At 40.9% G+C, this 26,790-nt stretch overlaps 1 protein-coding gene, 1 long non-coding RNA gene and 1 other non-coding gene across 8 annotated transcripts in view; 2 read left to right on the forward strand and 1 right to left on the reverse strand.

Annotated features, from left to right (window-relative positions):
* LOC134547118 (uncharacterized) overlaps nt 1–15,317 on the reverse strand; it is a 202,162-nt gene extending 186,845 nt beyond the window's left edge. For 4 of the 5 annotated variants that reach the window (XR_010079386.1, XR_010079388.1, XR_010079383.1 and 1 more), the window contains exon 1: nt 12,904–15,317. This is a non-coding gene — a long non-coding RNA (uncharacterized LOC134547118). The remainder of the gene's footprint in view (nt 1–12,903) is intronic. The other variant, XR_010079382.1, reaches the window with a different exon arrangement.
* CFAP418 (cilia and flagella associated protein 418) lies at nt 941–26,790 on the forward strand. Of its 2 annotated transcripts, none has more exons than XM_063390694.1 (6): nt 941–1,081; nt 17,361–17,460; nt 19,854–19,924; nt 20,426–20,491; nt 21,296–21,391; nt 23,329–26,790. In XM_063390694.1, the coding sequence occupies exons 2-6, from the start codon at nt 17,377–17,379 to the stop codon at nt 23,486–23,488; spliced, it is 477 nt and encodes a 158-aa protein (XP_063246764.1). In that variant the 5' UTR covers nt 941–1,081; nt 17,361–17,376; the 3' UTR covers nt 23,489–26,790. The 2 variants fall into 2 exon arrangements, with proteins under 2 accessions (XP_063246764.1, XP_063246755.1); XM_063390685.1 differs by lacking the exon at nt 941–1,081 and adding an exon at nt 15,347–15,503.
* TRNAS-AGA (transfer RNA serine (anticodon AGA)) lies at nt 15,133–15,214 on the forward strand. The gene has a single exon. It is a non-coding gene; the product is annotated as a tRNA-Ser (tRNA).

A 26,790-nucleotide genomic window follows, 5' to 3' on the forward strand; every position in this document is an offset into this window, starting at 1 on the left:
TGTGCTCATCTTGGTCTTTTTCAGCCTTCAATGGCTGAAAGCAAACCAGCAGCTGCAAAAGTACAGAAAGCAAGCACTGATAATTTGAACAGTATGAAGAAGAACTGGAGAACCTAATGTTCAAGTTAGCCACAAGAATCAAGTGAAAATAAAGATAGAAATCTGTCTTTGAGCAAAAAAACCTTCTCCACTAACTACAGTCCTGCAGGTATCCTGGTCTGCATGAAACCATGTGCATTGAACTCACCATCCAGCATTAAAGGGAACACAGGAATCCCTGAATTAAAGAAGAAAGGGGAAGAGAACTGAGGAGAAATTTATAAAAGAAATCCTCAAAGATTCTTCTTTAGTGGAAACCTTTCTCCTTCTTCTTATAACAGTTCCCATCCAATAAAGACATACTTGTCTCATTGTTGATGGTGATTTCTGCCAGCAGTCACATGTGAATGACTGCCTGCCTTTAGGTAAGATTAGAAACCTGTCAAAGCATATGGGACTCTCAGCACTGCCCACAGACTGCTCCACAGAAGATGGCTAAGATTTGCAAAGGTGTATGACATTTATATGACTAAAAATTAATAAAGCTTCCTTTTCAAAGGACTGCAATTTTCAGTACAATCTTACAATCCCTTCCCAGTTACATTTTGTAATTCTTAAAATAGCTGAATGTGAAAGAACTGGAAAGCATGAAGTCCTGCTTAGCAGAGAATAGACTGTAATTCATTGACATGGGCTTGGATGCAAGCTACAGTGACTCTAATGCCCTGAAAAATCTTCCATCAGAAATTAACACAGCAGTGATAAACACTCCCTCCAAATGCACATTCTCATTTGTGTGCATGTGATAGCATTCTTCTTTGTAGTCTCCCAGGAAACCTGAGAGAGGACTTAGGTTACCCAGCCTCACTTAGTCCTCCCCTCCCACAAGGATATTATCCACTTGACTCACTAGTTAAGGTCAACATAACCTTGAGCAAGTTATCACACTAAAGCCACATGCATTTTTCTGCAGCAGGAGGAATAGCACAGCATTCTGCAGAAACAGGGGTTTGCTTTGAGGAAACTCACAGACCTAAATCAGGTGAGCTCTCAAAACGTGCCAGGGCCATTTAAAACCCAGAGCTGATCAGTGTCTACTGACACAGAGGGCTACCAATGGAAAATGGGGTGGAAGTCATTGCACAGTGGTGGAAAGGAGGGACTGTCCATAGAAGTTCATTGTTCCAGTTTAAAAAATCAAAATAAGCTTGCCAAAAGATCTTTTATCTTTTTTCACTCTGTCTTATGTTTATTTTTCTCTGTCTGTCTGCTCCCCCAAGTTCCACTGGTTACATCCTTTGCTTATTAATCTAGAGTCATAAAGCTGTAAAAATACCTTCATTTCAACTATTGACCACTCTTAGATCTCCTAGTCCATAGGTCCTTTAATGAAGTCCTCAGGCAGCATTTCCCTGTATCGTTATCTGAGTTTGGTAATAAAGCATATCTTAAGCCAACATCCTTTTAGAATATATGAACTAGAGCTGGGCAAGCTTTTCATAGCAAATGTTTTATTTAGTAGACTAAGCCTTTTGTTCTCTTTCTGAATTATTATGGAGAAACTTTGACTTCAATTCATCTGGTTGTTATTCACAACTGTTCAAATAACAGTTTCAATGAACATATTTCAGCTGTTTAGATGTTTTCAAATTACTCATTTCAGTTCTTTCTTTTGCTATTTGTTATATGCTATTTACTCTTCAAGGACTGTACTTGGTTTTACCCCACCCGATGCCAAAATTACCTAATTCTCACATTACTAGAAGGTTTGTGGAGAGAAGCAAAATCAAAGAGATTTCATTATGCCCTCTTTTCTACCATAGTCTGTTACCAACATCTATTTCTTACAAAATTTTGTAAAAACATATATAATAAGTATCTGTAATGAAGCCTATTTTTCATTAATAGCCTTTCAACAAAAGTAATTAACTATCCCCATATTAAGGGAAATCATTAAAAGATCTGAGAGTTCCATCTAATTGACAGCTTCAGTCAAATATCCAAGGTTCTACCTAAAAGTAACAAGGCAATGGAATAGGAGACTTCATCAGTTTTGTACCTCACTGAGCTCCTTCTTTTGTTGAAATTAGCATTTCTTAATACTTCTGCACAGTATTAACCTGACTTTAATGTGATCTCAGTAGCATACGTATCTTCAGATTAGATAGTATAAATATATTGTATGCTTCTGCAAATATGAGAGACAGAATACATGCCACATAATCTATTTCAAATTATTTTGATCGTTATACTTCATAAAATAGTATATCCTGTCCATAATAATGGATCATGCATCTCCTTTTTTGCATTTCAAGAGACTCCCAGAAACCTCTATTTGCAGTGCAGCAAAACTAGAGTGTACCAAATCAGGATTTAGTTCTGTTCCGTATTGTGTGCCCCACGGCTCTGAAAATAGAGTTTCTGCAATGGTTTTCTCCCCCTATGCAGAACTAAACAAAAGCAACACAAAATTGTTAACAAGAAAATAGACTAAAAGAACTACAATGGACCAGATTCTACCCTGAAGTCAACAATGGAGCTGCAAGCACTTTTTTAGAGGGAGTTTTAAGCATCTAAGTTCTCACATTTGAACACAATACCTGGTAAACTTTTTCTACAAATCCATACTTTTGCATTGAACGCTAATGAACTGTGATTCAGGGAACCAGGTAGAAAGTACTTTGAAACCTCTTCAGGTGCAGCTAATATTTGAACCTGTATCCTCTATCAAAAGCTTTCCCTTTACTGTATTATGTGATCATGTGTTTTCCTTTCAATCTGTTAAAGTTATCACCATGAGAGCAATTTCTTCAGATTTCTCCTTAAAATTGTAGCTTTAACATTTACTGCATTTTTGCAATTTATCACTCTTTCTACCCTAGTGTAGTACGAGCTCTTCAATTTACTTAAGCAAATATTGGCAGCAAATCAAAGAAAATACTGTAAGTCCATGGAACACAATTTTAAACTAACTATGGAAAGCATGGCAGGAATAGCCATGATGTGAAATATGTTAGGCACACTAATTTTCCTATGTGGTATATTCTTCCCTGACTATATGCACACAAAGCAGAAAACATAACCTATTAAATATTCTATTTACAGTTCCTGCAATGTCTTCAGAAATACTCTATTAATTTTTTCCAAGGGTCATTACAGCACTACTTAGACAGAGCTGGCAACCTGACTAATGACATTTATTAATCTTAGTATCATGTTTTTTTGGTGACATTTTTCTCTTAGATCTACATTTTCTAGAGTTGTGCAACAGCTTTTTATTACGCTTTCTTGTGACCAGGAGCTCCAGCAGGGCACCAGAAAATAGGACTATAAAAGACAATTGGGATACTGCCTGAGAACTTGCCTGGACCTGCATACATCCACCAAAGCATATTTCCACCAAAGGGTAACTTGCAACACACCAGGCACAAGCTGTGTTTAATTCTGCAGCAGTGTGGTCAGGACCTTGTTAAACTCCCTGTGGAGTTACACTGAATTTATACCAGTATTATTGTGATTAAGATTTAACTGTGACATCTAGCTGTAAAAAATTCTCTCCTTCCAATTTCCAGTAGCTGTAGAGCTCAATCTTCTCAAACACTTATCTTCTTTTCCATTTAAATTGCATGCAGATACCCCAGAGCATATGAACATATTTAACACTCAAGACTCCAGTGCTGTCTTAAAGGAAATGCCATAAATAATGGAAAACTCATGATCTAAGAAAAACCAAAATAAAACAAACACCAAAAAAACCCCAAACAAAACCCCAAACTGTAATATCCATGATACACATTTTTTATCAGCACTATACAGCCTTGCTGCAGGTGCAGTTTTGCAGATACTGAATTTTTTTTTTTCAGTCTGGAAACCAGTCATAATTCATAATGATTATAAAATAGGTGACTTTATAAAACTCCATTTTTACATTCACAGGAAATCTTTGCTTTTACAGCTCAGCCTTCATTGGCTAATCTTGGTTTTCCCAAGATGGACATACCATGGACACTTGTAAAAATAAATAACAGAAGCAAACTTAAAAGTATATTAACAATATCTCTTCATAATCATACAGGAGCTTCGTGCTTGGGTGGTAGGCATAGACAACTGCTCATACATTGCTATCCAACAAAAAGCAAATCATCTCAGGTTTCCTACTAGAGGAAACTCCTCTCCCACCCCCCTCCTTGATTTTTGGATAAATGTGATCTGTGGTGAAGTCAGCAAGCACCAGTCAAGCCCAGGTTCCTCCTCCACTACTTTGTGAATGTGTTCCCCCTCATCAAGGTACCTGTTGGCCTCCACCACCTTTGTTCCTTCCCTGTTCTTCCCTCTTCTCTGCCCCTCATCCTTTTGCCAAAGCACCAAACAAAAGACCGTCGCCCATCATATGATCCACACAGAAGAGCTGCAGCCAAAAATACTCAATTAAGGTAATGATCTAATGCCACTCTTTACCTCAGTCATGGAATACACTGCATTTATTTATCCCGCTAACAATTCCAGCCAAGATTTCTACCATACACTGTGCCAGAGACAACTGCAAAGGCCTCAGAGAAGCCTTGAGTGAAGAAGATGGATGTCTGTCTCAGGGTGGACTTAGGCAGTACCCATCAAAGGAGTACCTGGTTATGCCTTGCACGGAACTAATATTTAAAACTTGGGTTATCTATAAATAAAAATACTATGGTGCTGGATCTCCTCCCAAGTGTATTGCCCAGATAAATGGTAGAAAGAAAAGAGATTAATTAATCTCAGCCCATTGAGACAGACATGAGAAGCTGCATAGCTGGACTCCAATCTTGAGCAATCAAGATTCACAACACCAGCCAACTGTGTGGTTCTGACAATGGAAGAAGAAAGGACTGAATGCCAAAAGCCACACTACCCAAATTATTTGTGGTGAAATAGAAATAAGCCCCTCCCCACATGTGCTAGGCTTCCAACATGTGCAGTTCGAGTCAGAAATCCCAGGAATGGGGCCCAATATCATCAGCACCAAGAGGACATATATCTAGAGCTAGCTAACATGAAATATGGGCAGTAATAGAGTATTAGCAGCCTCCTCCCACCCTACTGCTGAAGCTCTTCTCCTTGTGCTGTGGAACACACTTCTGCTTGAGGTCAAGAGCTCCAGAGTAACTCTTGAAGCCCATTCCAAAACGAGCTACAGAGAATCATGATGTTTGAAAAGCTTTAGCACAGCGATTCTACCATCAGCGTCTTATGCAGACGCCTACTGGATAGAGCCCCTGAGCGGTTCACTTCTCTGCCTGGAAGGTTCAAGCTCCCTGCCCTAACCACAAGACACCACTCCAGGCTCTCAGGTGAAAATCACGTGAACACGGCTGAGTATCCTGCTGGGAGACTCACCTGGAAAAAGTGGGACTCATTTTTCCAGTCACTGCTCTAAGGCCACAGAGATGTTTTCCTATCCAGTAATTCTTCAATGTGAAAAAAAAAATCACTCTTAATATTCTGGAAACACATTGGAGAAGTCCCAAACAGCACATCAAAGGCAATTTCATTAATGTAACAAATAAAAGGCATTAAGTCTTGAGGTTTTTTCTGCACCACAAGAGGAACTGTGAAATCTTGTGGTGTTATTCAAAAAAGAGAAAAATCCTTTTCCCAAAATGGGTGGTAAAAATAATATTTCTGGATTTTTTTTTAAAATTTTATTTTTTTAGCAGAGGAGTGAACTGAGGATGGATTTTTCACACCTTCAGTAAGAGCACTAATCTCTAGGTTTTGAGAATGGGGGTCATAAAAGAAGAGACAATCACAATCTGTGAAAGAAACAATGCTCTGATGCACTCCTTTGAGGTTTTAGGGATCTTGTCCTGAGAGCTGGGACTGTCCTGTTCCTCTAAGAACATGTAGATCTTTCATGTTTGGAGACATAAATCTAACTGAAGTGTGAGCCTCAGCTGCAGACATCCTGATTTGTTTATGTTGTTAAGATATGCTGACATTTAGCTGACTGAAGGTGATGAGCTATGTAATGCTAAGTAGGATAATTCACGTCAGAGCTCACAGGCAGCCATTGTGTAAAGACTGGGTGGGTGACTTTACTCAGCAACAGCAAAATGCATACTACTTCATCCTAGCTACCAGCAAGTGTTTGGGAGGCCTGTCTAGTTGCTATGTTTCATACAACTGTCCTTGTGATTGTTAATACAGAGACATGTATTATATTTGCAATTCCCCTTAATCAGAAGAGAGAGATGAGATTAGTTCCAAAAGGGTTATTACTATTTATTTCTCCTTGCTGCTTTTCTGGGTTATAATTTAGATGAAATTCCAGGAAATTTGTGATCTTCTTTGTGCTGCAGACTTTTCAGACTACTTGCAAAGCCACAGATGTCAAGAAGGAAAAAAAGGAAGGCCATAAAAATAGATACTCAAGAGAAAATAGGACGACTATCAATAAACAACAGAACAAGAGAAAAATATTAATTCATTTGGAACCTGAATATTTATGTAAAGAGTTTCAAAAGAACAGCTTTCTCTCTCTTAGACATAAGTAATTTCCAAGCTGTAAAACAGTTTTGGAATAGTCATTCACTTTTGGTAGACACTGAGAGCAAGAAACAGGGGGGTAAAAGCAGAATTGACACAGATCAGGAGCACTTAGAACTTGCTATCTAGAGAAACGTCTGCTTTACTTCCACCACAGATTAATGAAACACCTCACTAATGCTGTGCATTTGTGGAGAGCACGAAGGTCTGTAGGCAGCACACATTATACAGAGCGCACTACTCCTGAGCCTTGCTTTTGAGCATCACCACCAGAGGCTTTTTAAGCCTCTGCAGCCATGGAATTAGCTGCGGTATTGCCAGCCAGCTGTGTATCCTCCATGGACTTTGGAACAAGCTATAAAAGTAAAAAGAAAAACACACTTTGCCAGCTCTTCGCAAAACAGAGCCAGCACTTTAAAACCAAGTGGGTCCTTTTCCGCCTGGCAAATCTGGAGGTCAGCCTCACAGGTCACCACGCGGGATTACGTCAGGGACCAACTGGTTGGGTTCAGGCAGGCTCGGGTTGGTCTGGCAGGCTGCATGAAGTGAACAAAAGCCAGACCAAGACAAGAAGTTAAGGGAGTGGGATAAGAGGAAATTAAGAAGACTGTTCCAAAGGCTTTTAAATTAAGATGCCCATGTTGTTGCAATACAATTGGAAAACTAAATTAATTGCTCTTTCTTAGCCCCCTCCTGCTTTGGCTGTATTTCTTTTAGCTAAAGGCCTGAGCCACTAAAGATGCATCCAATTTCTATGCTGTCCAAATGCTTGTAATCACAGATTTACAGTAAATTGAGCTATCACGAAAAACAAGGCTGTTCATTAGGTGGCTCTCGGCCTTCAAAACTTCCAAGACAACAGAAGTAGTGGGAGGTAACAAATCTACCCTAGAGAGGGCTAATTTCCAAAAAAATCTGATCACCTATTTTCTTAAAAGGACTTTAAAGAATTTCTGTTCAGCAACTCAAAAGCTGAGGCACCTTGATTCTACAGTCAGTTTACAGTCACTACTGCAAAAAGAAAAGCTAACTATCTTAACTATAAGATTTTAGTTTACAGTTACATTACTGGAAATCCAAAGGTTTTCTAGGCACTGTAAAACCACAAAATAAAAGCAGAGCCATTTTCTGTAGAAAACCAGAGGTTCTGTAACTTCACAATCAAACTGTAACATAAATTGCAAGGATGCAGCTAGATGGAAACAAATCTTATTTAACACATCACAGCAAAAATCATCTAAATTTTGTTCATCAGAGCTTCACTTGGCACAGGTTGTCAGAATGTCATTGGTAGCACTCCAAGGAAACACTACTTGTTATTTTTAAGATCTATCACCTTTTCTTGAGTTATTCTGTAGCCACTAAACAGCCTATGAGTGCAATCACAGCTATGTATACTAGCAAGTTCCCTGTACAGCACAAAGAATTATATTAAAATGAAATGGTGAAGCATGAGATGCTCCTTTTCTTTGCCCTTCTCCCCTTAAATGTGTCTTTTTAAAGAGTGAGGGTTGATTTCTGTTTCTTCTTACTCTTCTGAGTTTTGTTTCTTCTTAGTTTACTCATGTAATTCATTGCAGACATCAGGACAGTAACCTCTGTAGGAATTGCTAGTGGCCCACAGAGCTGGCATAAAATAAAAAGTTACAAGTCTACATAACCTTAATTTTATGGTTATAAGCTATATTTACTGCTATATCATAAGTTTGAAAAGACTGCAAAGTGTTCAGTGTGGGAATGCAGGGAATTTCTCTTAAGTTAGTTTTATGGAGAAATGTGTTGTTAAACTGTAGGAAAGGTTACAGTCCTTTCAAGTCCTCCAGAGCTGAATGCTTATTAGGCATTTTTAGGGTACGTATAAAATACCCCAACCACCCCCTCAATATCACCCACTGAAATTCAGATTTGGGACCTTTGCTCTGCTCAAGTTCCTTTGGTTTTAACACTGTAAACTAACCTGAGTGAGAACATTATCATGAATCAAGGTGGTAGAATTTGCTCTTTAGCTCTTGCCTACCTGGACTTCTTTGACTTGGAAGTGTTTCTCACCGTAGCACATAGACATGGTGCAGCTCAGTGAGTGTACAGCAAAGCTGAGACTTTATCAACATGAGAGATGGGAGTGCTGTTAGTACTTCTATCCTGATTTTATCTAATGAGTCTGGGCAGGCCACAGTCACCTGGGTGACTCAGTTTCTCCACCTGCAAAACTACAATGACTACTTTCAAACACACTGAATCTTCTTGTGACCTGCCAAAGAACAAATGTGAAACAAAAGAATGTACTGTTGCTCCACACATTTCTCAGCCTCTCCTGCCCTCAGTCCCTCACTCTCCTCTGCCAAGGTATGTGCCCTCTCAGTTTGCTGGGTGACCACACAATAAGCTGGACTGAACGCTGCCTGTAGACAAAGACTTAACAGAACGCCTGTGTTACGGAGTCAGCCTGCTCTGGTACATTACATCCACGTAGACTGCCTCCACAAGGCGGATTGGCACAACTGTTATGGGACTGAACCAGCCAGAATGTGGAGACAGGGTCAGAAGACCTGTCTGTGCGACAGGTGCTGCCCTGTCTGCCCTGAATGTGTTCCTGATGTGTCATGTGTGGGGGCACGCAGGGCTCAGGGAAGAGAGAAGCCTGCATTGAGGGCTATGCACTGCTCAGGGTACCCTGTAGCTTCTTGGTTTGATACTCAGCATTCCCCAGTCATTTGAAAAATCTCCTTTCTTATCTCCATTATTTGAAATGATGCCTATTATCCACATCTACTGCAAATGTTGAAGTTTCTCTCTTATCCTTGTTGCTCACATTATCATTTTCATTTTAATTCCACACTTATTTTTATAGGAAACAGTTTATTATTTTTTACAGAATGTCAAGAGGATCTGAACCTGAAACAAGTCTTTGCAATTCAGTCATCTAGAACATGAATATAAATTGTGTGATAGAGAGACTGAGGAACAAATGTTTTCTGGCATTTGTTTTCTCTTTCAGGCATTAGGGTTTTTTAGAGTGCAAGGAAAAATTTTTTTTGTCTTCCAGCTACAGTTTGCTAGCAGCATCTTTTGATTTCAAACGACTGATAATCTACGTTTCCAGTGGAGGTCATGAAAATAAATTTTAGACCGGCCAAATAACCCCCCGAAGTTCAGTTTACCTTCTGACAGATTTCTGAAAAGCAGTAATGTCGTTCTGCAACGCCCTCTGCTGGGAGACGCAGCCTGGAGCGAGGAGAGCTATCACTTCCCGTCCTCCAGCAAGGAACAGGTACTTGCAATGAGATGGACTGGATTTTCACCTTCTTTATGAAATCCTGACCCTGCTGAAATCAGTGAGATCCTAGCTTTTAATTTTCATTTTGCCCTTAAACATTCTTCCTTTTGAAAACTGCACTGGAAAAAACACCTGTTTATTTCAAGCCCAAATGAAAACCTTATTACTTGCTTACAGACATGAAGATCTCTTTTTAGCATTTGAGCTTCTAGAGGGAAGTTTTATGACAAAGCTTTCATCTGAAAAAGACTTTGTTCTTCTTGCCATTTTTTAAGTCTTTTAACTGTAAAACCCTGTACAAAATCACACATGAAAGTGTCATTCATCTTACACATCTTACAGGTGTGATTCTGCTTAACATATTTTCACTGATCAGGATTCTTGTACTGAGAAAAGGAAGCTATGCAAAAATCACATATGAAAGTGGCATTCATCTTACACAGGTGTGATTCTGCTTAACATATTTTCACTGACCAGGACTCTTGTACTGAGAAAAGGAAGCTATGCAGTGAAACAAAGTGCACTGCTATGCAGTGAAACTAAGGAGTGTATCTGGAACCCGATGTGTGACAACACCAGCCCTGTCAGCTGCCACATCTGTCTCCCTCTGAGATGCAGTATCCTGCGGCCTCAGGAAGAAAAATCTGAATATGCCCCACTGAGGAACAGGATATTAGTGTGGAGTTCACACAAACAGCACCTTCACTCCCACACGCACACTCACACCATGCTCCTGTGGCTTACAGCACTAGTTTTTCCAAGCTAACAACTCTTCCGGAGAATCATCCCTGAAAAATATTTTTCAGCCTTGGCAAAGGTGACAGAACACTATCTCTGCTTTGGTTTCAACTCCCTCAGCTAGGCTGGTTTTACATGGTGTTTATTTCTCACCACAGCTGTGCAATGCTTGTGCAAAGCTTGATGCTTTCTCCTTCCTACTCACGTTCTCACAGCCTAGGTCCTTCCTGGCAGACCAATCATCTTATACTTACTACTTATTATTTCTGTTAAATGGAAACATTTTTACCTTGTGATATGTTCTCTGCACTGACCTGCTTTATCACCATGTGCCTCCCTGTGCTCCACTTTACAGGGACTGACACCCTTGGTGCCAGAGAATGCAGGTGCAGTAAAGCTGCACAGTGCCTGACAACACCATTTTTATTCAAAGTTACACGTAATTATCATTGATTTGGAAGTGTAACCTCCTTGTTACACAGCCTTACAAACTGACAGTTTTTTCCATAAATGGCTTTCCAATGTTTGCTATGCCCTCACAGAGATTGAAATGTCATGGTTATAAGAAACTTTGAGGATTATGCCATGTTCATTAAAAGGTCCCCAGACAAGTATTTTTTTGTTTTGTATACTGCCCTGAAAAATCTTCTGCTTCTCTTGGTAAGCACCCTGTCACACTCATTTGAAATGAGCATGTATGTTTACAAACATCCAAAAGTAAGTTTGCCCCTCACAGCAAGGGCTAAGGTTGTCATTCTGGACACTTACTTGTTCTTCCCAGGAACAGTTTCTTTTACAGGAGAATTGCATAGCCCAGGCAACAGATGGTGGCTGCTCCCATACTCTAACCTTAAAATTATTAATTGAGAGGAAGGCTGGAAGTAACTGGAAGTTGTTCCAGTCCTCATGCCCCTCATGGGTAAGGCAGCTGTGCCAGCAAACTAAACAGAAAATCCACCCTCTGAGCCGGCACCTTTGATGGAAGGATTGACAGTGAAGTCCAAGACTGGGACAGCCTCCAGCTTAAACTGTCCTTTGATCCAAGGCTGTCTCTCAACACCACAAACCAGTGTTATATGAGGAATCTTGCACATACTGTTAGTTTTGCTGCCAAGAGGTCTTTCAAGAAGTTGTATCTCAATCTGTTATCTTTAGTAGAAAAACTGCATTCACAGGAATGGTTGCTAGTGGTTAAATTTATGGCCAAAAATCTAGATTTAGCCCTGAATTTTCTCCTGTTGATGCACTGTACTACTAATAAGAAATAAGTGGTGTGACTCAAAATGATATTGTACTGGACTGTGACGAGGAACAGGATTAAAGTAATATCCTGTAACTAGGAGCAAGGAGTTGTACAGTTCCACATATGCTGGAGGTGGCAGAACACCTTGGGGAGAGGCAGTCACTGCATTACCTCCATCCCAACATCTGGGGCAAGAGACTGCAAGGCAGAAAGGCTTGCAATTTTTTATCACCTGTCTTGGGTTGCAATGCAAGATGTAACCAAAAGTATGTATGCTATTGCCATCTGTTGAAACCAGTTGGGGAGGTGTTTTCCTTATCTCTTCTATGAACCATTCCTCATAACTCTGGGGGGGAGGGGGCAGGTGTCTTCTGTTAATGGGCCAGCTGTTAAAACCAGGTGGGGCAGTGTTCTTTATCTCTTGCATGTCCCATCTTCCCTCCAGGGGGATATCTTCTGTTAATGGGCCATTAATGCTCACTGCATGACTGATAACATTACATCATCCCATTGTGAGATGTTCCACCCAGTGGGAGCAGCCAAGCATTCCTGTCTGGGTAAAATCTGAGATTCAGAACACCATGGCAGCCTGTTTCCACTGGATTCCCAAAGGAAGACTGGACCTACCTCACCACCACTATACCTTCAGAGGAAAACTACACTCTTCTACCAGATCATCTCTGCTCCAACAGAACCACAAGTCACTCCAGGACTTAACTGGACTGCTACCAACATCCTGACCAACAGGGTGTCAGGTTGTATTCTGACTCTGTCAGTGTCTTTTTCCTTTTTTTTTGTTTGCTTGCTTTCTTTGCACTACTACCCTTTCAATATTCCTAGTAAAAAACTCTTATTCTTATTCCCATTCCCATATCTTTGCCTGAAAGCCCCTTAGTTCAAAATTGTAATAATTCGGAGGGAGGGAGTTTACATTCTCCATTCCAAGGGAGGGTCTGGCTTTCCCCTGGCAGACACCTGTCTTTCCAAACCAAGACACCACCATATCAAAAAGAAGAGTGCCTCCCTGCAATCATTTCCCTCTTGTCTGGCAATGGGTAGCACTCAGAAACGACTTTGGCATTACCTGGCTCTGATGACCTCTTATCATTGCTGAGCCATGGAGAGTCCATTGTTCAGAGAAGAGGACTGAGAAGAGTTCTGGTCAACCTCAATTTAGGCTTACCTTGGTTCCTAGAGAAAACAGAAGAGGGAAATTAACATCCTGCCTTGAAAGGTTTTTTTGTCTTCGTCACTGTTGTGGCAAAATCCAGTTTTATCAGCACCACTGAGAAAGCTTTCAGTAGCTTGAAGATTAGAGAACATTATGGCTTCCACCCAGGACAGCCTTCCAGCTTTCTGTCCTCTCTTCCTAAGGATATATTGAGATAGTATATTAAGGGGAAAAAAAAAAAAAAAAAAAGAGCCATCATTGTCAAAGTGGTCATTCTGTACTTTTCCAGCCCTCAGCAATCAGTAACCTTTCCATTTGCACCCAAACAGTCAGTAGGAGACATGATTTGAACAACACACTTCACTGATTTCCTAGGAGAGGACAAAACTCAGGGCATGACCTCAATTCCTTTCTTCTGGCCACAGCTTAGCTGAAGGCCCAGTATGTCAGATTCACCTCTGTGATTCCAGGGGCTAGTCTGGAATCAATTTGACCCAGTAAGTCTCTTCGATTGCATCAGGCCTTTCAGAAGTTTTGAACAACAAGGATCTAAACAGCAGGCAGCAATCTGCACTAAGCCAATCTTTTGAGTTCAACAATTTTTAAAGGTCTGTGCCTTTTTTCTTTTTGGTTTCAAATGCTTTCCAACTGAGCAAATGCTCCAATGAGTTCATGGGAGAAGGCCTCGAGGCTCCCCTGACTTTGGCACCGTTATCGCATAGACACTCCATACATTTTTGGCACCTTACAACAGACACACTGACAGCCACAGGATTGATGGAAAGGGAAAGAAGCTGTTTTGCAGTCAAAAGAGAATGTACTCAGATTTCTAAGGCCATTTGAAAGAATGCCAGAATGATACTGGATTTCGGCATTCTTAAGCTCCTTTAAGATGATGCAGCAAGTGGTCTTTTCCACATGTGATGATGTATTTCAGGACAAGAGTTTCTTCAAGATTTTCCAAGCCTGTGGGCTCCTGATCCTTTTTCAAATTATAGAGATGATAGCATACTGGGGAGAATTGTGATTAGTTTAAACTCTCCACAGCTGCAAGAGATGAATGTAAAAATTCCACCCAAAAATCCACTTCTTCTGGATTGAATTTACCTACATGACACAGAGTCCTGGCCAAGGGACCACTTAAAAGAGCTGGAGCAGCATCAACACTATTTAGTTTCTTCCATCACATCAACCCAGCAAAGGCTCACAACCCTTCTACCCAAAATATCTCCCCCAGCAGCACTGCCATGGATCGGGTGGGGGTATTAACAGTGACCCGAGATATGTGGGGAGGAAAATGGAACAATGAAATACAAGCTTAAGTACGAGGGAATTTGGACAGGGCTTGCAACTCATTAATTGAAATACCCAGAGAATTATAAAAATACCTTGTTATTGAGAGGCTTTGCTTGGAGCTCCTAAGGACAGCAGACTCCATTTCATCACAGGCTGACAAATTTTGAGCTATCTTGGCAATGGGAATGTACAAGCACTGTGTTTTCCATCTCAGCTGACCTAAGGAAAAGTGGCAATGCTCTGTTTAGCTTAACAGGACCTCTCTCTAAATGTCTTCATTATATTTCTAAAAAATATATAATAATATACAGCATTCACTGGCACTGTGGGTGGTGTGTCCACCTCGGGACACCTCACCTCTCGTATTTCTCTGAGGGGGGGAGAGGTGGAGCTGGCATTGGAACACTGGTGACTGACACCTCCTACGTTTGGCTGGATTTATTAACAGGGCAATAGGCAACAGCCACCTCTATAGGCCTTTCGTCAAAAATGCCTGCTCCGGGCACTCCTGAGCACTGGGGATGCCAGCTGGGGAGTGTTCCTGGTTTTAAGGGGACTGAGGCCGCTCTGTCCACAGCTGCTTCTAATCTACACCAAAAACAAAACAAGAAATAAATTTTTTAAAAAATTTTTAAAAGGCTTTTCCCGCGGGACTTAGCAAGGCCTAACCGTTTGGTTATGCTCTAAACAGACTAATATCCAGCCTAGCCAACTGACAGACGCATTAAGTCTAACCTCTATTTTAAACCTTTCACTGACCCTCATGAGGAGACAGACCCAAGCTCCATCCATGCTTCTTCTCGGGTAACCAGTCATGAGAAGGTGGGAAAGCACTTTATAGCATACGTAGTCGTGGCCGAGTGGTTAAGGCGATGGACTAGAAATCCATTGGGGTCTCCCCGCGCAGGTTCGAATCCTGCCGACTACGGCCATGGTCCGGTGGCTCTGCTTTTTTCCTTTTTCTTCCCGTCCCCGTCCTTCGCTGCCGAGTCCCGGGAGCGGCGCGGCCCCGCGGCCCGAGCCCCGCAGGAGCCCCACGGCCCACAGCCCCCGCCCCGCCCGCGGGGACAGACCCCGCCCCCGCCGGCGCCGCCTTGGCAACCGCGGCGCGGCAAGATGGCGGACGAGCTGGACCGGCTGCTGGACGAGGTGGAGCGGCGGCTGTGGCACCGGCACGGCGGCGAGGAGGAGCAGCCCGCGGCGGCCAAGGAGGCCAGGTTAGCGCTCCCGCCGCGGCCAAGGAGGGCAGGTTAGCGGTCCTGCCGCGGTCCCGCCGCCCTCGCAACCCTCCCCGCCGAGAGCGGGGCCGCCTGAGCGGCGCACAGCCCTTCCCCGCCTGCGGCCACACCTCTCGCGAACCCAAAATATGCGGGTTCAGGAGCGGAACCGGGCCGACGGTCGGCGAGTGTCACCTGCGGCTCGTGTTTTTTAAAGACCCAAATCGTGTGCCAGCGAGTTTAGTTGTTTCAGACAGCCTTTGTCTCCTGCGTGTGCCGCAACCTTGGATTAAATATGGCGTTAAAAGCTGCACTAATTTGCCTCTGAATTAGGGTTGGGGATTACTTGGCTGTGTAACTGACTTCATGATAGCTCTCTGTATATATCTGGCCTCAAATATCTATAAACCTCGCGATTTAGAGCAGGAAGAACTTCAGCAATAGCACTATCAAAGTTTTTATTTTCTTGATACTTCAGTCATTTCACTGAAATCACAGAATATTCTGAGTTGGAAGGGACCCACAAGGATCATCGAAGTGCAGCTCCTTGCCCTGCCCAGGACACCCCAAGAGTCACACCATGAGCCTGAGAGCACTGGAGAAGCTCTTCTTGAGCTCTGTCAGGCTGGTGCTGTGACCACTGCCCTGAGGAGCTGTTCCAGTGCCCAGCCACCCTCTGGGGGAAGAACCTTTTCCTGATATCCAACCTAAACCACCCTGACACAGCTTCATGCTCTTCCCTCGGGTCTGTTTTTTCTGTTCATAATTTTCTGTTCATATTTCATTAACCATATCCGCTACAGTAAGCACTTAACTTACATGCTACACTTTGAGGTATCTGCCTCAGATTCCACAATTTTCAAAATGGTGATTTTGCAAGTTTGGTCTTGACAGGATCATTGCTGACAGTACTGCCAAGCATTCGGTGTCCAACATCGCAGCCTGCCCTCAGGCTTCCATCCCAGACATCAGGTTTCCATCCTGGTCCTGACAGGCATCTTCACCTGCCCTTGGGTTTCCATCCTGACCATCAGGTTTACATCCCAGACCTCACAGGCATTTCAGACTCCCTCTGGAAGGTCTCTGGACCAGAGAGGTTCAGCCAGATGTCTCTACAGGTGGGCTGCTGAGAGCTTACCCAGCACACATTTCAGAGTCTCGGGAAAGGATCTTGAAGAATCCAATGACTAAAGCAAGACCACTACCTTTGACCACATTACTGGGCTTCCGTATTGTTTGCATAATGGTTAGATGAGAGCTTAATTTTAGTCGATCTAATTACAATCTTGAAAAAAAAATACACAGTTTTCTTCTTTCTCTGGAGTAGATTTGTTCTTGATTGGCTTATGCAGCCCTCTCTTTTTTTGACCAAGAGCTAGCAAACAGCAGACTTGGGTGTTACTTGAGCAAAAGCAAAGTGCAGGTGATCTTTCTAAATGCATCCAGTTCAGCAGGAATTCTCTTCAGGACCCCTGCAGTGATGTAGCTTGAGTCGAGACCTTCCTCTGACCTTATCACATTACTGCTGCTGAAGCTAAATGTGAAAAATCAGGGTCGTGCAATTAAATGACCAATAAGTGTAGCAGGGCTTATACTGTCATAGTTCTATTCACAGTTGGGAGTGGTCGGAAATAAAAGAAGCAAGCAAAAGTAAGACCTGTGATGGGACAACTCAACAGTGACTGAAAGGTGTTATCATGCAGTTTACATCTGTTCAGTCATCATTTGGATGGCATACCTGAGATACTACAAAAATATTAGGGGGAAAAAGCTGTAACTGTTTATATTTTTTAACTCAGTTCTTACAGTTGCTGTAATCCTGCTACAAAAATGAAGGCTGATTTATTTATTTTTCAGATCAGCTAAAGTGTTAATGAGTGCTGGCAGCAGTGAAGAAGATTTAGACAACATTATTGATGAAATCTGTAATGACAGCAGCTTCACCAAAACACCTCTGGTGAGTAGGGTTTGGAGAAATTCAGAACAACTCAGGTTCAACAATGGAAGTAAAAGCACCATAAGCTAAAACTTTTAAAGCAAAACATGAATGAAAACAAGCTGTAGAATAAATTTGGAAAATACAGCAGAAAGGAAAATGCAGCAATCCTGTAGTGAGGAAGAGGAGAGATATAAAGAGATGTTCTTACCTAGGCAATAACAGGCAATTAAGGGAAATGCTAGTTCAAAATAGAGCATAGTGTGAGTGCTCAGAATCACAAGTTGGAAGTGCTCATCACAAGTGCTCAGAATGGTCACAGTTGGAAGAGGGACCTCTGGAGATCACCTGGTCCAACCACCTGCTTAAGCAGGACTACCTAGAGCCAGTTGCCCAGGACTGTGTCCAAATGGCTTTCAGTTATCCCTGAAGATGTAGCCTGCAGCCTCTCTAAGCAGTCTGTTCCAGTGTTTGACTGCTCTCACAAGTCGTAAAGATTTTTCATACTTTTGAGTGGAAATTCTTGTATTTCAGTTTGCACCTATTGCCTGTCGGTGATCCCCACTGAGAAGAGTCTGGCTATGTCTTCTTTATTTTTGCCTGACATACCTTCATGAGGTTCTCCTGACCCTTTTTTAATCCAGGCTGAACAATTCCAACTCTCTTAGCTTATACCTGCATGTCAGATGGTCTAAATCCTTAATGACCTTCACGGTCCTTTCCTGGGCCCACTCCATTATGTCCATGCCTCTTCTGTGCTGGACACAGCGCTCCAGACATGTCTGTGAGGTTGTATCTGGAGTAATGTGACCTGTTCTGGTCTCTCAAATACAAGAGAGAGATGGAGCTACTGGAGAACCCCCAGCAAAGGCCCATGGAGGTGGTTAAGAGACTGAAATCCCTGTCATATAAGGAGCAGCTGAGAGAGCTGGGACTGTGAAGTCTGGAGAGGACTCCAGGGGAATCTTGTCAATGAGTGTAAATAGCTATGGGTGTAGTAAAGAAGGGGCCAGACTCTCCTCCCTAGAGTTCAGTGACAGGACAAGAGGCAATGGCTATACACTGAAACACACAAAATACCATCCGTATACAAGAAAACACTTTTCTTACTGTGAGGGTGGTCAAACACAGAGGCAATCTTCACAGAAAGGTTGTGGAGTCTTGGTCTGTGGAGATTTTCAAAATGCTGCTGGGCACAGTCCTTGGCAAGCTGCTGAAACTGCCCCTTCAGCTGAAATGATTCTTTGATTCTGTTTCATCAGTGCTGAGTAGGGAGGAGGGATCACCTCCCTGGACATGGTGGCTATATCCCTCCTAAAGTGTCCCAAGATGCTGTTGGCCCTCTGTGCTGCAAGGGCACATTGCTGGCTCATGGTCAACTTGTTCTCCACTGAATTTCCCACAGCCTTCTCTGCAAAGCTGCTTTCAGGCTGGTCAGCCCTCATGGCGTTCTGTGCATAAGGATTATTATCCCCCTGGGGTGGGAGTTTGCATTTCACCTTGGCTGAACTTGAAGAGATTCTTCTCACCCCGTTTCTGGAAGTCATTTGAGGTCCCTCTTAATGGCAGCTCAGTCATCTGATACACCAACCACTGCTCCCCATTTTGTATCCTCTGCAAATGTCTTCTCATTTCACAGCAGGAGATGGAGATGAAGCTGCAAATTTACATTCTCAAGACAGTTACAGTGATAGAAGGCATTGAAAATAGATATTCATATGGGTATCAGCAGTAGAAAATGGTGTTACTTATACGTCATAACCTCCTGCAGATTCCCTTATTTTCACAAGTGACATTGGTTTTGTTTTATTTGTCTTTGACTTTTTACAGAGTGGCTGAATCAGAACCAACAAAAAATACTTCCATACATCTGAGGGCGAGAGAATTATGCCACTAAATTTGTATAATTTTATCATTTTATATCCCTAGAACTTCCCATTTTAGGATCTCATCTCATCTCTTTAGAGTTCTCATATTCTATAATTCAAATCAACTCTTCTGCATGCAGCAAACAAGAACCCTTTCAAAGACTCTATCTTTTTGAATAATCTAAGTTCTTGATGGGTTTTAATTAAACAAAAGCTAAAAAACATTGAGGGAGAGGGTTCCAAATTATAACTGTTTTTAAAAACAAAATTAATAAAAGGAGGCCATCAAATACTAAGTCTTGATTTTAAAGTCTAAATGATTGTGTGGTGTGGAACTTTTTCAGCCAGAGCTGGAAATTCGGTGTGGGAAGAGAAGCCTTGTTCCTCGCTTACTTCAGAGCCTCATAAACTTGAATAAGAAAATTCCCAAAGTCTTAGTCCTCTTCTTCTGTGACTGAGATTTTCTGGCTCCTGCTTATTAAGTAAAACAGAATATTGTGACCTTGCTGTAATACTGCATTTTGGTTTTTGGTTGTTTTTAAACAGAAATTGAAGTCTAATTCTGCAAGTCTCACACCTGAAAGAAATAGTGTTGTTGTACAGGCACATGGGAAAAGGTAGGTGAAAAATGTTCAGGCTTGTTGGACATTGCTTGATTATAACTTCTTATCAGTCTGTTTAATCTGTGTTAACATTTCTTAAGAAAGACATTGAGAAGAGAGACAGTCTTTTTAAAGAAAAACAAAGATAAACAGATCATTTGAAAGAATTGTTAATGTGTTTTCATGTGGTCAAAATAATTTATTATAAATTTATTAATTATTTAAGCTATTGAACAACAACTTCCTTTGTCTTATGGACACATACATTTATCAAATGTTAAATAATGTAAATCTTTTTATATTTGTCATAGAGAGTGATTTTGATATAGTTTTTCTTTGAACACTTTGATAATAAAAAAGTTTAAATTCCGTAGTTTACAAGCATTTGGATGCTTTGCCTATATTTTTAAAAAAATATTTTTCATAATTACCATGCTGTTAAACTAGGAGAAATGTTGTACTGCTTTCTCCAACCTGTCTTGCTATAATTTGATATTTTTTAATGAATCCGTATAGATGCTGTCCAGTGTACCTGGGTGGAAGCCTTTCACCATCTGGGATAGGAACAAATATTTCAAAAAGGTAGGAAACCTGAAAAAATATGTGCTACTTGCTGTATTATTATTTTTATTCACAGCTATGTTTCTGTGGTTGTACAAAATTCTGCATTTGAACTGGGCAGGACGCCTTACAGTCATCTAAAGAAGTGGCTGCATGTAACTGCAGGTGAAATCAGCTGGTCCTTTCCAGTCCTCTGTTGTTAACCACTTGATCTTTTGTTTGTTTGAGATATTGAAAGATGCTTGCAAATGAGACATGAAACCAAAATTCAGTAACAGGTAGTTAAGGAAATTGCTGCTGCATTGTTATATTTCCCTGAATCTCTTCATGTTTCTATGTGATGCCAAGTATGTGACTTAAATCAGTGGGCTGATTGTAATCATCCCAGAACCTGAACTGAAGATGGTCAGAGTGTTTTGCAATTGCAGCTGAATTTAGCAGAAGGGGTGATGACTTTGATGATTTAGCCACATCCTATAGAATATTACTGCATTTCCATGTGGCATTTTTTGTGTGTACTCAGCACATATTTGGATGCTGCCCACCATATTTGGTGCTGTACCACTGCGAAAGACTAAAGAGAATATAACCAGTGAATATTAGTTTATTTTATGTGTTCAGTGAGGATAGGAACCTGTAAAAACAATACATGAACATATAATTAAACCACATACCATAATTCTGAACATGCCAGAGGTGTAAAAGCATTAAGATTAGGTGACGTTGCTTCTGGTATTTCTGAGTGAGTGCTGTACTTTGACCCATTTATGGTGGATGTGTATTATATCAGTCAGCTTCTCTGATTGTGTGTTCTTCTTTGTCCAGAACGTGTGATCAGCTGCGTTGTACTGCCTGTGACTTCCGAGTGTCACTTTTCAATGACTACGTCTGGGATCAGTCCTGTGATTATCTTTTTTTCAGGTGTGTCTGGGGTGGGTATTCATGTTGTGCTACTCTGCTTTGGGGCTCAGTAAGAACAGGAAAGATGAAAAGCCCTTAGCACTGCTGTGTCACCTGAAAAGAGGCATGCGTGCCACCTGTCTGGGATCAGCTGGGACAGTCTGTGGGGAGGGGGAAGCAACATCTCCCTGTTGAAAACAAAATCTGTTTTCATCTGTTTCTATCTCTTCTCCCATGACTCTCCATCTGCATTTAAAAATAATTCAGTTTTCATGGATCAAAAGGCCAGCTTATTGCTGAAATAAGCTGGTAATCATGCAGTGGGTTGGACTCTGCCAACCAGTGCAGGTATCCACAATGTCAACAGCATGAATGCAGGCTGTTCAGCATGCGCTTTGCACCTCACCTTCACTCATACAGACTGTGGTGGTTTCAAGCCAGATGTTCTTTTTTCCACCGTGTGTGTGCTGTCATGTTCAGTGAAAATCAAATAGCTTTATTTCTGAACAGATTTCTTTCTTGGAGCAAGGTTTGGTTAAATGGAGAGATGGGATTTTTGGTTTTTGCTTATATTGTGATGTCTTTAACTCTTTAAATAGTTTTTGAAGACTTAAAAGTAAGGAGTTCTTATTTCCAGTTCCTCTAAAGCTAATGCCAAGACCTAGTGCAAGGTAGTGTAGTAGGCACCTTCCTAATAGACGTCAAATTTGGATTCCTCTTATTTTAGTACAGTTTCTGTGTGTGCCTATTAACTGATGGAAGAGGTGATGTGTTCAGAGTATGTGCTTGGGCAGTGATGTGACAGTCAGAGAAGAACATTAATGGAGATACTGGCTCCTTTCCACCATTGTTTTTCCTGTGTTACATCTTTATTCCTGTATTTTTCTTCCAATCTCAAAATTCATATTTCTTATTGAATACTATTATTTTTCCCCTTATTTAAAGCAGCTTTAAAAATACCATGCTGCACTAGTCTCCTAAGATTAGTTTGGTAGTGGAAAAGGCTTAAACAAAAGTGGGATTCTTTTATTTACCCAAAGTTAAAATTATTTTGCTTCTCAGATCTCAAAATTAATAAATGAAACAAAAGAACAAACTTCATAAGTGGCATTAGTATCAGATATTTGCAACATCGATTCAAATCTGTAATCTTTAGCAAGATATTTAGCTGTTTATTTTGACAAACCTGAATTTTAGAATTTTCCTTCCATCAATAAGTGTCTGATCTCTTCGTCTAAAAATTCTTCCCTTGATACTTGTTTTAGGTTTTCTTTATTTAATTTAGTTTGTTAATGTTGTTTTTGAGCAATTCAGTGTCCAGTGGCCAGGAGGAGGTCATGAGAGCCGAGATAGCTAAAATGCTACATTTTTGCTTGGTTTTTTGAAACAACTTGTTTTTGTCATAGCATGCTGATTTTTCATTTGTTATGGTTAGTGGCTGCACAGGAATTATTTCTGGTTTGATGTACAGCCTACCCTCTTATGGCCATTTCATTTCAGTCACTTTAACATAACAATCACCTTGAGTAGCAGTTCCTGATGAAAAGTTTAACTCTGTAATTGTACCCACTATGCATTGCAATTTTTACGGTAAGTTTGATAAGATAATACATTTTTTGGTAATTTTTTAACTCAGGAATTAGCTCTGCTTGGTTTTCTTCACAATTCTTTCTCTGGAGGCTGACTGGAAGTCTCTAAACCCATCAGATAACATTGTTTACAAAAACATCAGTCTGTAGTTGATCTGAGAACACAGAAACTGCACACTGAGTCTGTTCTCAGGAAAGGATTGTGTTCAAAACAGAATTCAAATATATCCCTAAATTCATCCATGACCATGGTACTCAGAATTGTCCTTTAGCTGTCTTCTGATTTGAAATAGCCTCATGAATATTTTTTCTTAAAAAAAAACCCAACAAAACCAGCATGATCCTAAGATGAATTCACTTCTTTGGCAGGAATAACATGCCTGAACTCAGTAAACTAAGAGCAAAGATGATAAAGAAGAAAGGAGCACGTGCATATGCTTGTCAGTGCAGCTGGAGATCCATTGATGAATTAACTGACCTCCAAACAGAGCAGCAGCTTCGCTGGGTTTGTGGTAAACATGGAGAATGAAGACTTCTTGTGTGGGATACCTACTTCTGTGGAAATGGCTCTTAAAATCTATTTGTTTCCTATCCAGTTTTCTGAGAACAGATGGAAAATTGAATACTTAGATTTAGAAATAGATTATAACACCCAGATTTCAACCTGAATTTTTCTTAAATGTAACTGTCTTGCAAGCAGTGTGGGGAGTTGAATTATTAGGAGAAATAACTAACCTGGAGGCTTTCTGGAAGCTAAATGAGGTTAAAGTTCATACTCAATGTGTTAAAGAAAAGAAGAGGAAATAACAGACTTGGGCATGGGCAAAGCACCTTGAGACCTTCCTCAATGTAGCAGAGACCCTTATTCCCCATGTCTGCAGAATGTTGGACTCAAAATGGTGGGTTGAGAAACAACTGTGACACTCAAGCATATGATTTTCTGCACAGAAATGAATCCTGCTCTTCTGCTTTGCTCGTAGTTGTTAATGAGCAAGTGGTTGTTTATGTCTTAAAAAATTACTATGGGATCAGCTCTCATCTTAAAGGTTTCAGCTCACCCCAAACTTTACTTCTTTTTACCCACCAGTAGCCAAAACTGCAGGTGCTGAAAATTTTCTTCCAGTTCCTACTGCTTGCTTCAGAGCACTTTCTGCTGACTAAGGACTTGTCCACAATGAATTTCTTGAACTTCTCTTCAGCCCTCACTGCACAAGAGATGAACAAGTTATTCTGCAGTTATTAAACATGCAATTTTAAAGAGATTCTGAAGGGTATGTTACTCTTTTATCAATATTTTCAATGGAAAAAGGCTCAGGCTTTTAAGAGTGAGAAAATATATATCCCCAGTAGTGTTCAAAATCAGATCTTTTTTTCAGTTTCACTTAGCCTTCACTTCATCTTCTCTTTAAAAAATTATATTCAGAAAGTGTAACTGTCCTGTTTCAACACACTCCTTTCCCTCAGTAACATTGTTACTTGGTGAATTGTTTTGTGTACAGTCCCTGTCACTAATAGTTTATGACCTTTTTCTTTTCATTACGTATAAATAACACAGAAGATAGATTTGAGTTTTGTGCAAGGGGAGAGGGAGGAAAGGATAACCAGTTCTGTCATTTATTACACTGAAAAGTGTCTCAGTATGGGAAGTCTGTCAGTGTTTTTTGCTGTGCAGTATGTGTACCTGTACAGATAAATTCAGAATTACTTACATTGGGCAATTCTAGTTATACAGAGCCATTTCCCTTTCTCTGAAGTTTTTCTCATGGTTCTAATATGTACATTCATTCTGCTTCTGAGCTTTTCCAAAACAATTGCATGATCTTACGGAGGTGATTCCTGTGTCTGTCACCCTCTGAAGGAGCAGCTCTCAGTAGTGATCAGAGGCATCATGCACTCTGCACCCTGCTTACCTTGTCCATCCATGAGTGCTTGTTTCAGAACCTGCAGTGTGCCTGGGAAGTCTGGCAGTTCTTCTTCAATGCTCCAGACTGCACCTTCCAGTATATATATAGACATATTTAGGGTCATGTATTGTTTTCAGTGAATTTACTGTTTCAGGCTGAAGTTTCCACTGCTAGAGTCCAAAACTGCAGGTTCAGGACCAGAGACCAGTGTACTAATGCCCAGTCAGCTGGAAAAGCTCTGCTTGTCTTTCTGTCCTTTATGAAGATGTAGCCCAGGTCTGGGCTGTACACAATGAGTATTCCTGGGTGTTCTTCAGGTGGGCCCAAGCAACTTTCATGCCTAGAGAGCATCAGTGCTAAGAACAGAAGAACCCAAGCTCTGGGGAAGAAGAAACCTGCTTTCCATTCTTATTGAAGAATACATTTCAAAAAGTGCTGAGTTGCTTTGGCTTTTCTGTTCCAAGGCTATTTGGAATTCATGACCAAGTAGTTCCACGGAGTGTCTTTTGTCTAGAATGGTGCTGAACTTGTGCCACAGGGTAGAAACAAGGTGGGCTTGCAACCTGTGAGCAGGAAATGGGGAAAATCCTAGTTCCCATGTCAGTTCATGAGACCAAGTCTTATGCGACTTGGAAAGGGAGTGTGTCTCTCTACCCTAAATATTTCCCTGAAATAATCAGGTTTATTCAAGTGTAGTTAACTTGTTTCTGGCCTTGGTCAGAGTAGTGGGATAAGACAGCTTTCTGTCCAGGGGAAGTTGTAAACAGGTACAGAAATAGTGCTTCTTGTATGAGTTTTCAGAATTTATATTTCTAGATTTGAGAATGATTGCTATGTCATTAGATAGAATTATTTTGTTGGAAGGAGGAGCCATATTAAGATTTGATTTCCTTTCCTTTATTTTCTTCGGTTACATGTTACAAACCACTCCAGAGTCTTGGATGAAAAGAATGTAAAGAAAGATAAAACTAGAGCTTGAATGTTCATTTGATGAAGGTATTGTCAGAGTGTACAAGGTTTTCAAATGTAGCCCAGACGCTAAGTGATATTTCTGTGTTGGTTGTCTGAGATAGCAGGGATTATGTAGAGAATTCTGTTTAAGAATATGTAAAGATTTCCATTTAGGAATGTAATTCAGCTGTTGTCAAATGGAAGCACTGGAGAACAGTGTTGCTAAGTATAAATGTGACCATTGTTTTCCTCCAATTTTTTGGTTTGGAATAATAATACCATTTCCATTTGTGAAATGGGCTGGGTGAAAATGTAAGACTTTTATTTTGCTTACTGGTGTGTTTGGAGATTTTCTAGCCTGTCCCATTAGTCTGCAGCAGATCCCTCAAAAAAACCGGAAGTAATGAAGGCTGACAAAATGAGATTCCATCTAATTTTAATATGCTGCTCTGACTTACCTTTCACTCTTTTACCTGCAAACTATGGAGGGTGAATATAGTTCAGAAAAGTTGTTATTAAGAGTCAACCTGCCATTAAAGTTAACTTACAGAAGCATAATAACATTATATATTGCAAGCTCTGCACTGTATTATATCAAATAAAGATTTTTTTTTCCAAACACCTATTTTAGTTTTGTACTGAAGATATTCTGCAAATGCTGCCACTTGCTGAAAGACTGCCACTTCTCTTATTTCCTGACATGTGAGTCTTTGGGTCATGTAACCAGTACATGTGGTAGTCACACAACACAAGAAGTGCTGTGTCGAGAGCAAATTTTTCTTCCTGCCAGGCTCTTTTTTCAGTAGACCTGATGTTCTGTCTGTGGTGTAACACCTGATAACTGCAGGCAGGTGGAGTAAAGGAACATCAGGTGCTGCTCAGTTGTGAGAGCCACATCTGATGCCTAGGGTTTGGCTTGTGTGCTTTGAGAGTTTTTCAAATGTCAGCACTTAATAAAATGAAAAGTTGGAACTAA

The sequence above is a fragment of the Prinia subflava genome, chromosome 1 (genome assembly GCF_021018805.1).
Source record: "Prinia subflava isolate CZ2003 ecotype Zambia chromosome 1, Cam_Psub_1.2, whole genome shotgun sequence".
Taxonomy (NCBI): Eukaryota; Metazoa; Chordata; class Aves; order Passeriformes; family Cisticolidae; genus Prinia; species Prinia subflava.

What these genes read in the sequence shown, in the direction of transcription:
- CFAP418 (XM_063390685.1), top strand. Translation starts at nt 15,403, where the DNA reads ATGGCGGACGAGCTGGACCGGCTGCTGGACGAGGTGGAGCGGCGGCTG. An exon ending in GCTTCACCAAAACACCTCTG is followed by an intron (nt 17,461 to 19,853) that starts GTGAGTAGGGTT and finishes GTTTTTAAACAG; the next exon opens with AAATTGAAGTCTAATTCTGC. An exon ending in GTACAGGCACATGGGAAAAG is followed by an intron (nt 19,925 to 20,425) that starts GTAGGTGAAAAA and finishes GAATCCGTATAG; the next exon opens with ATGCTGTCCAGTGTACCTGG.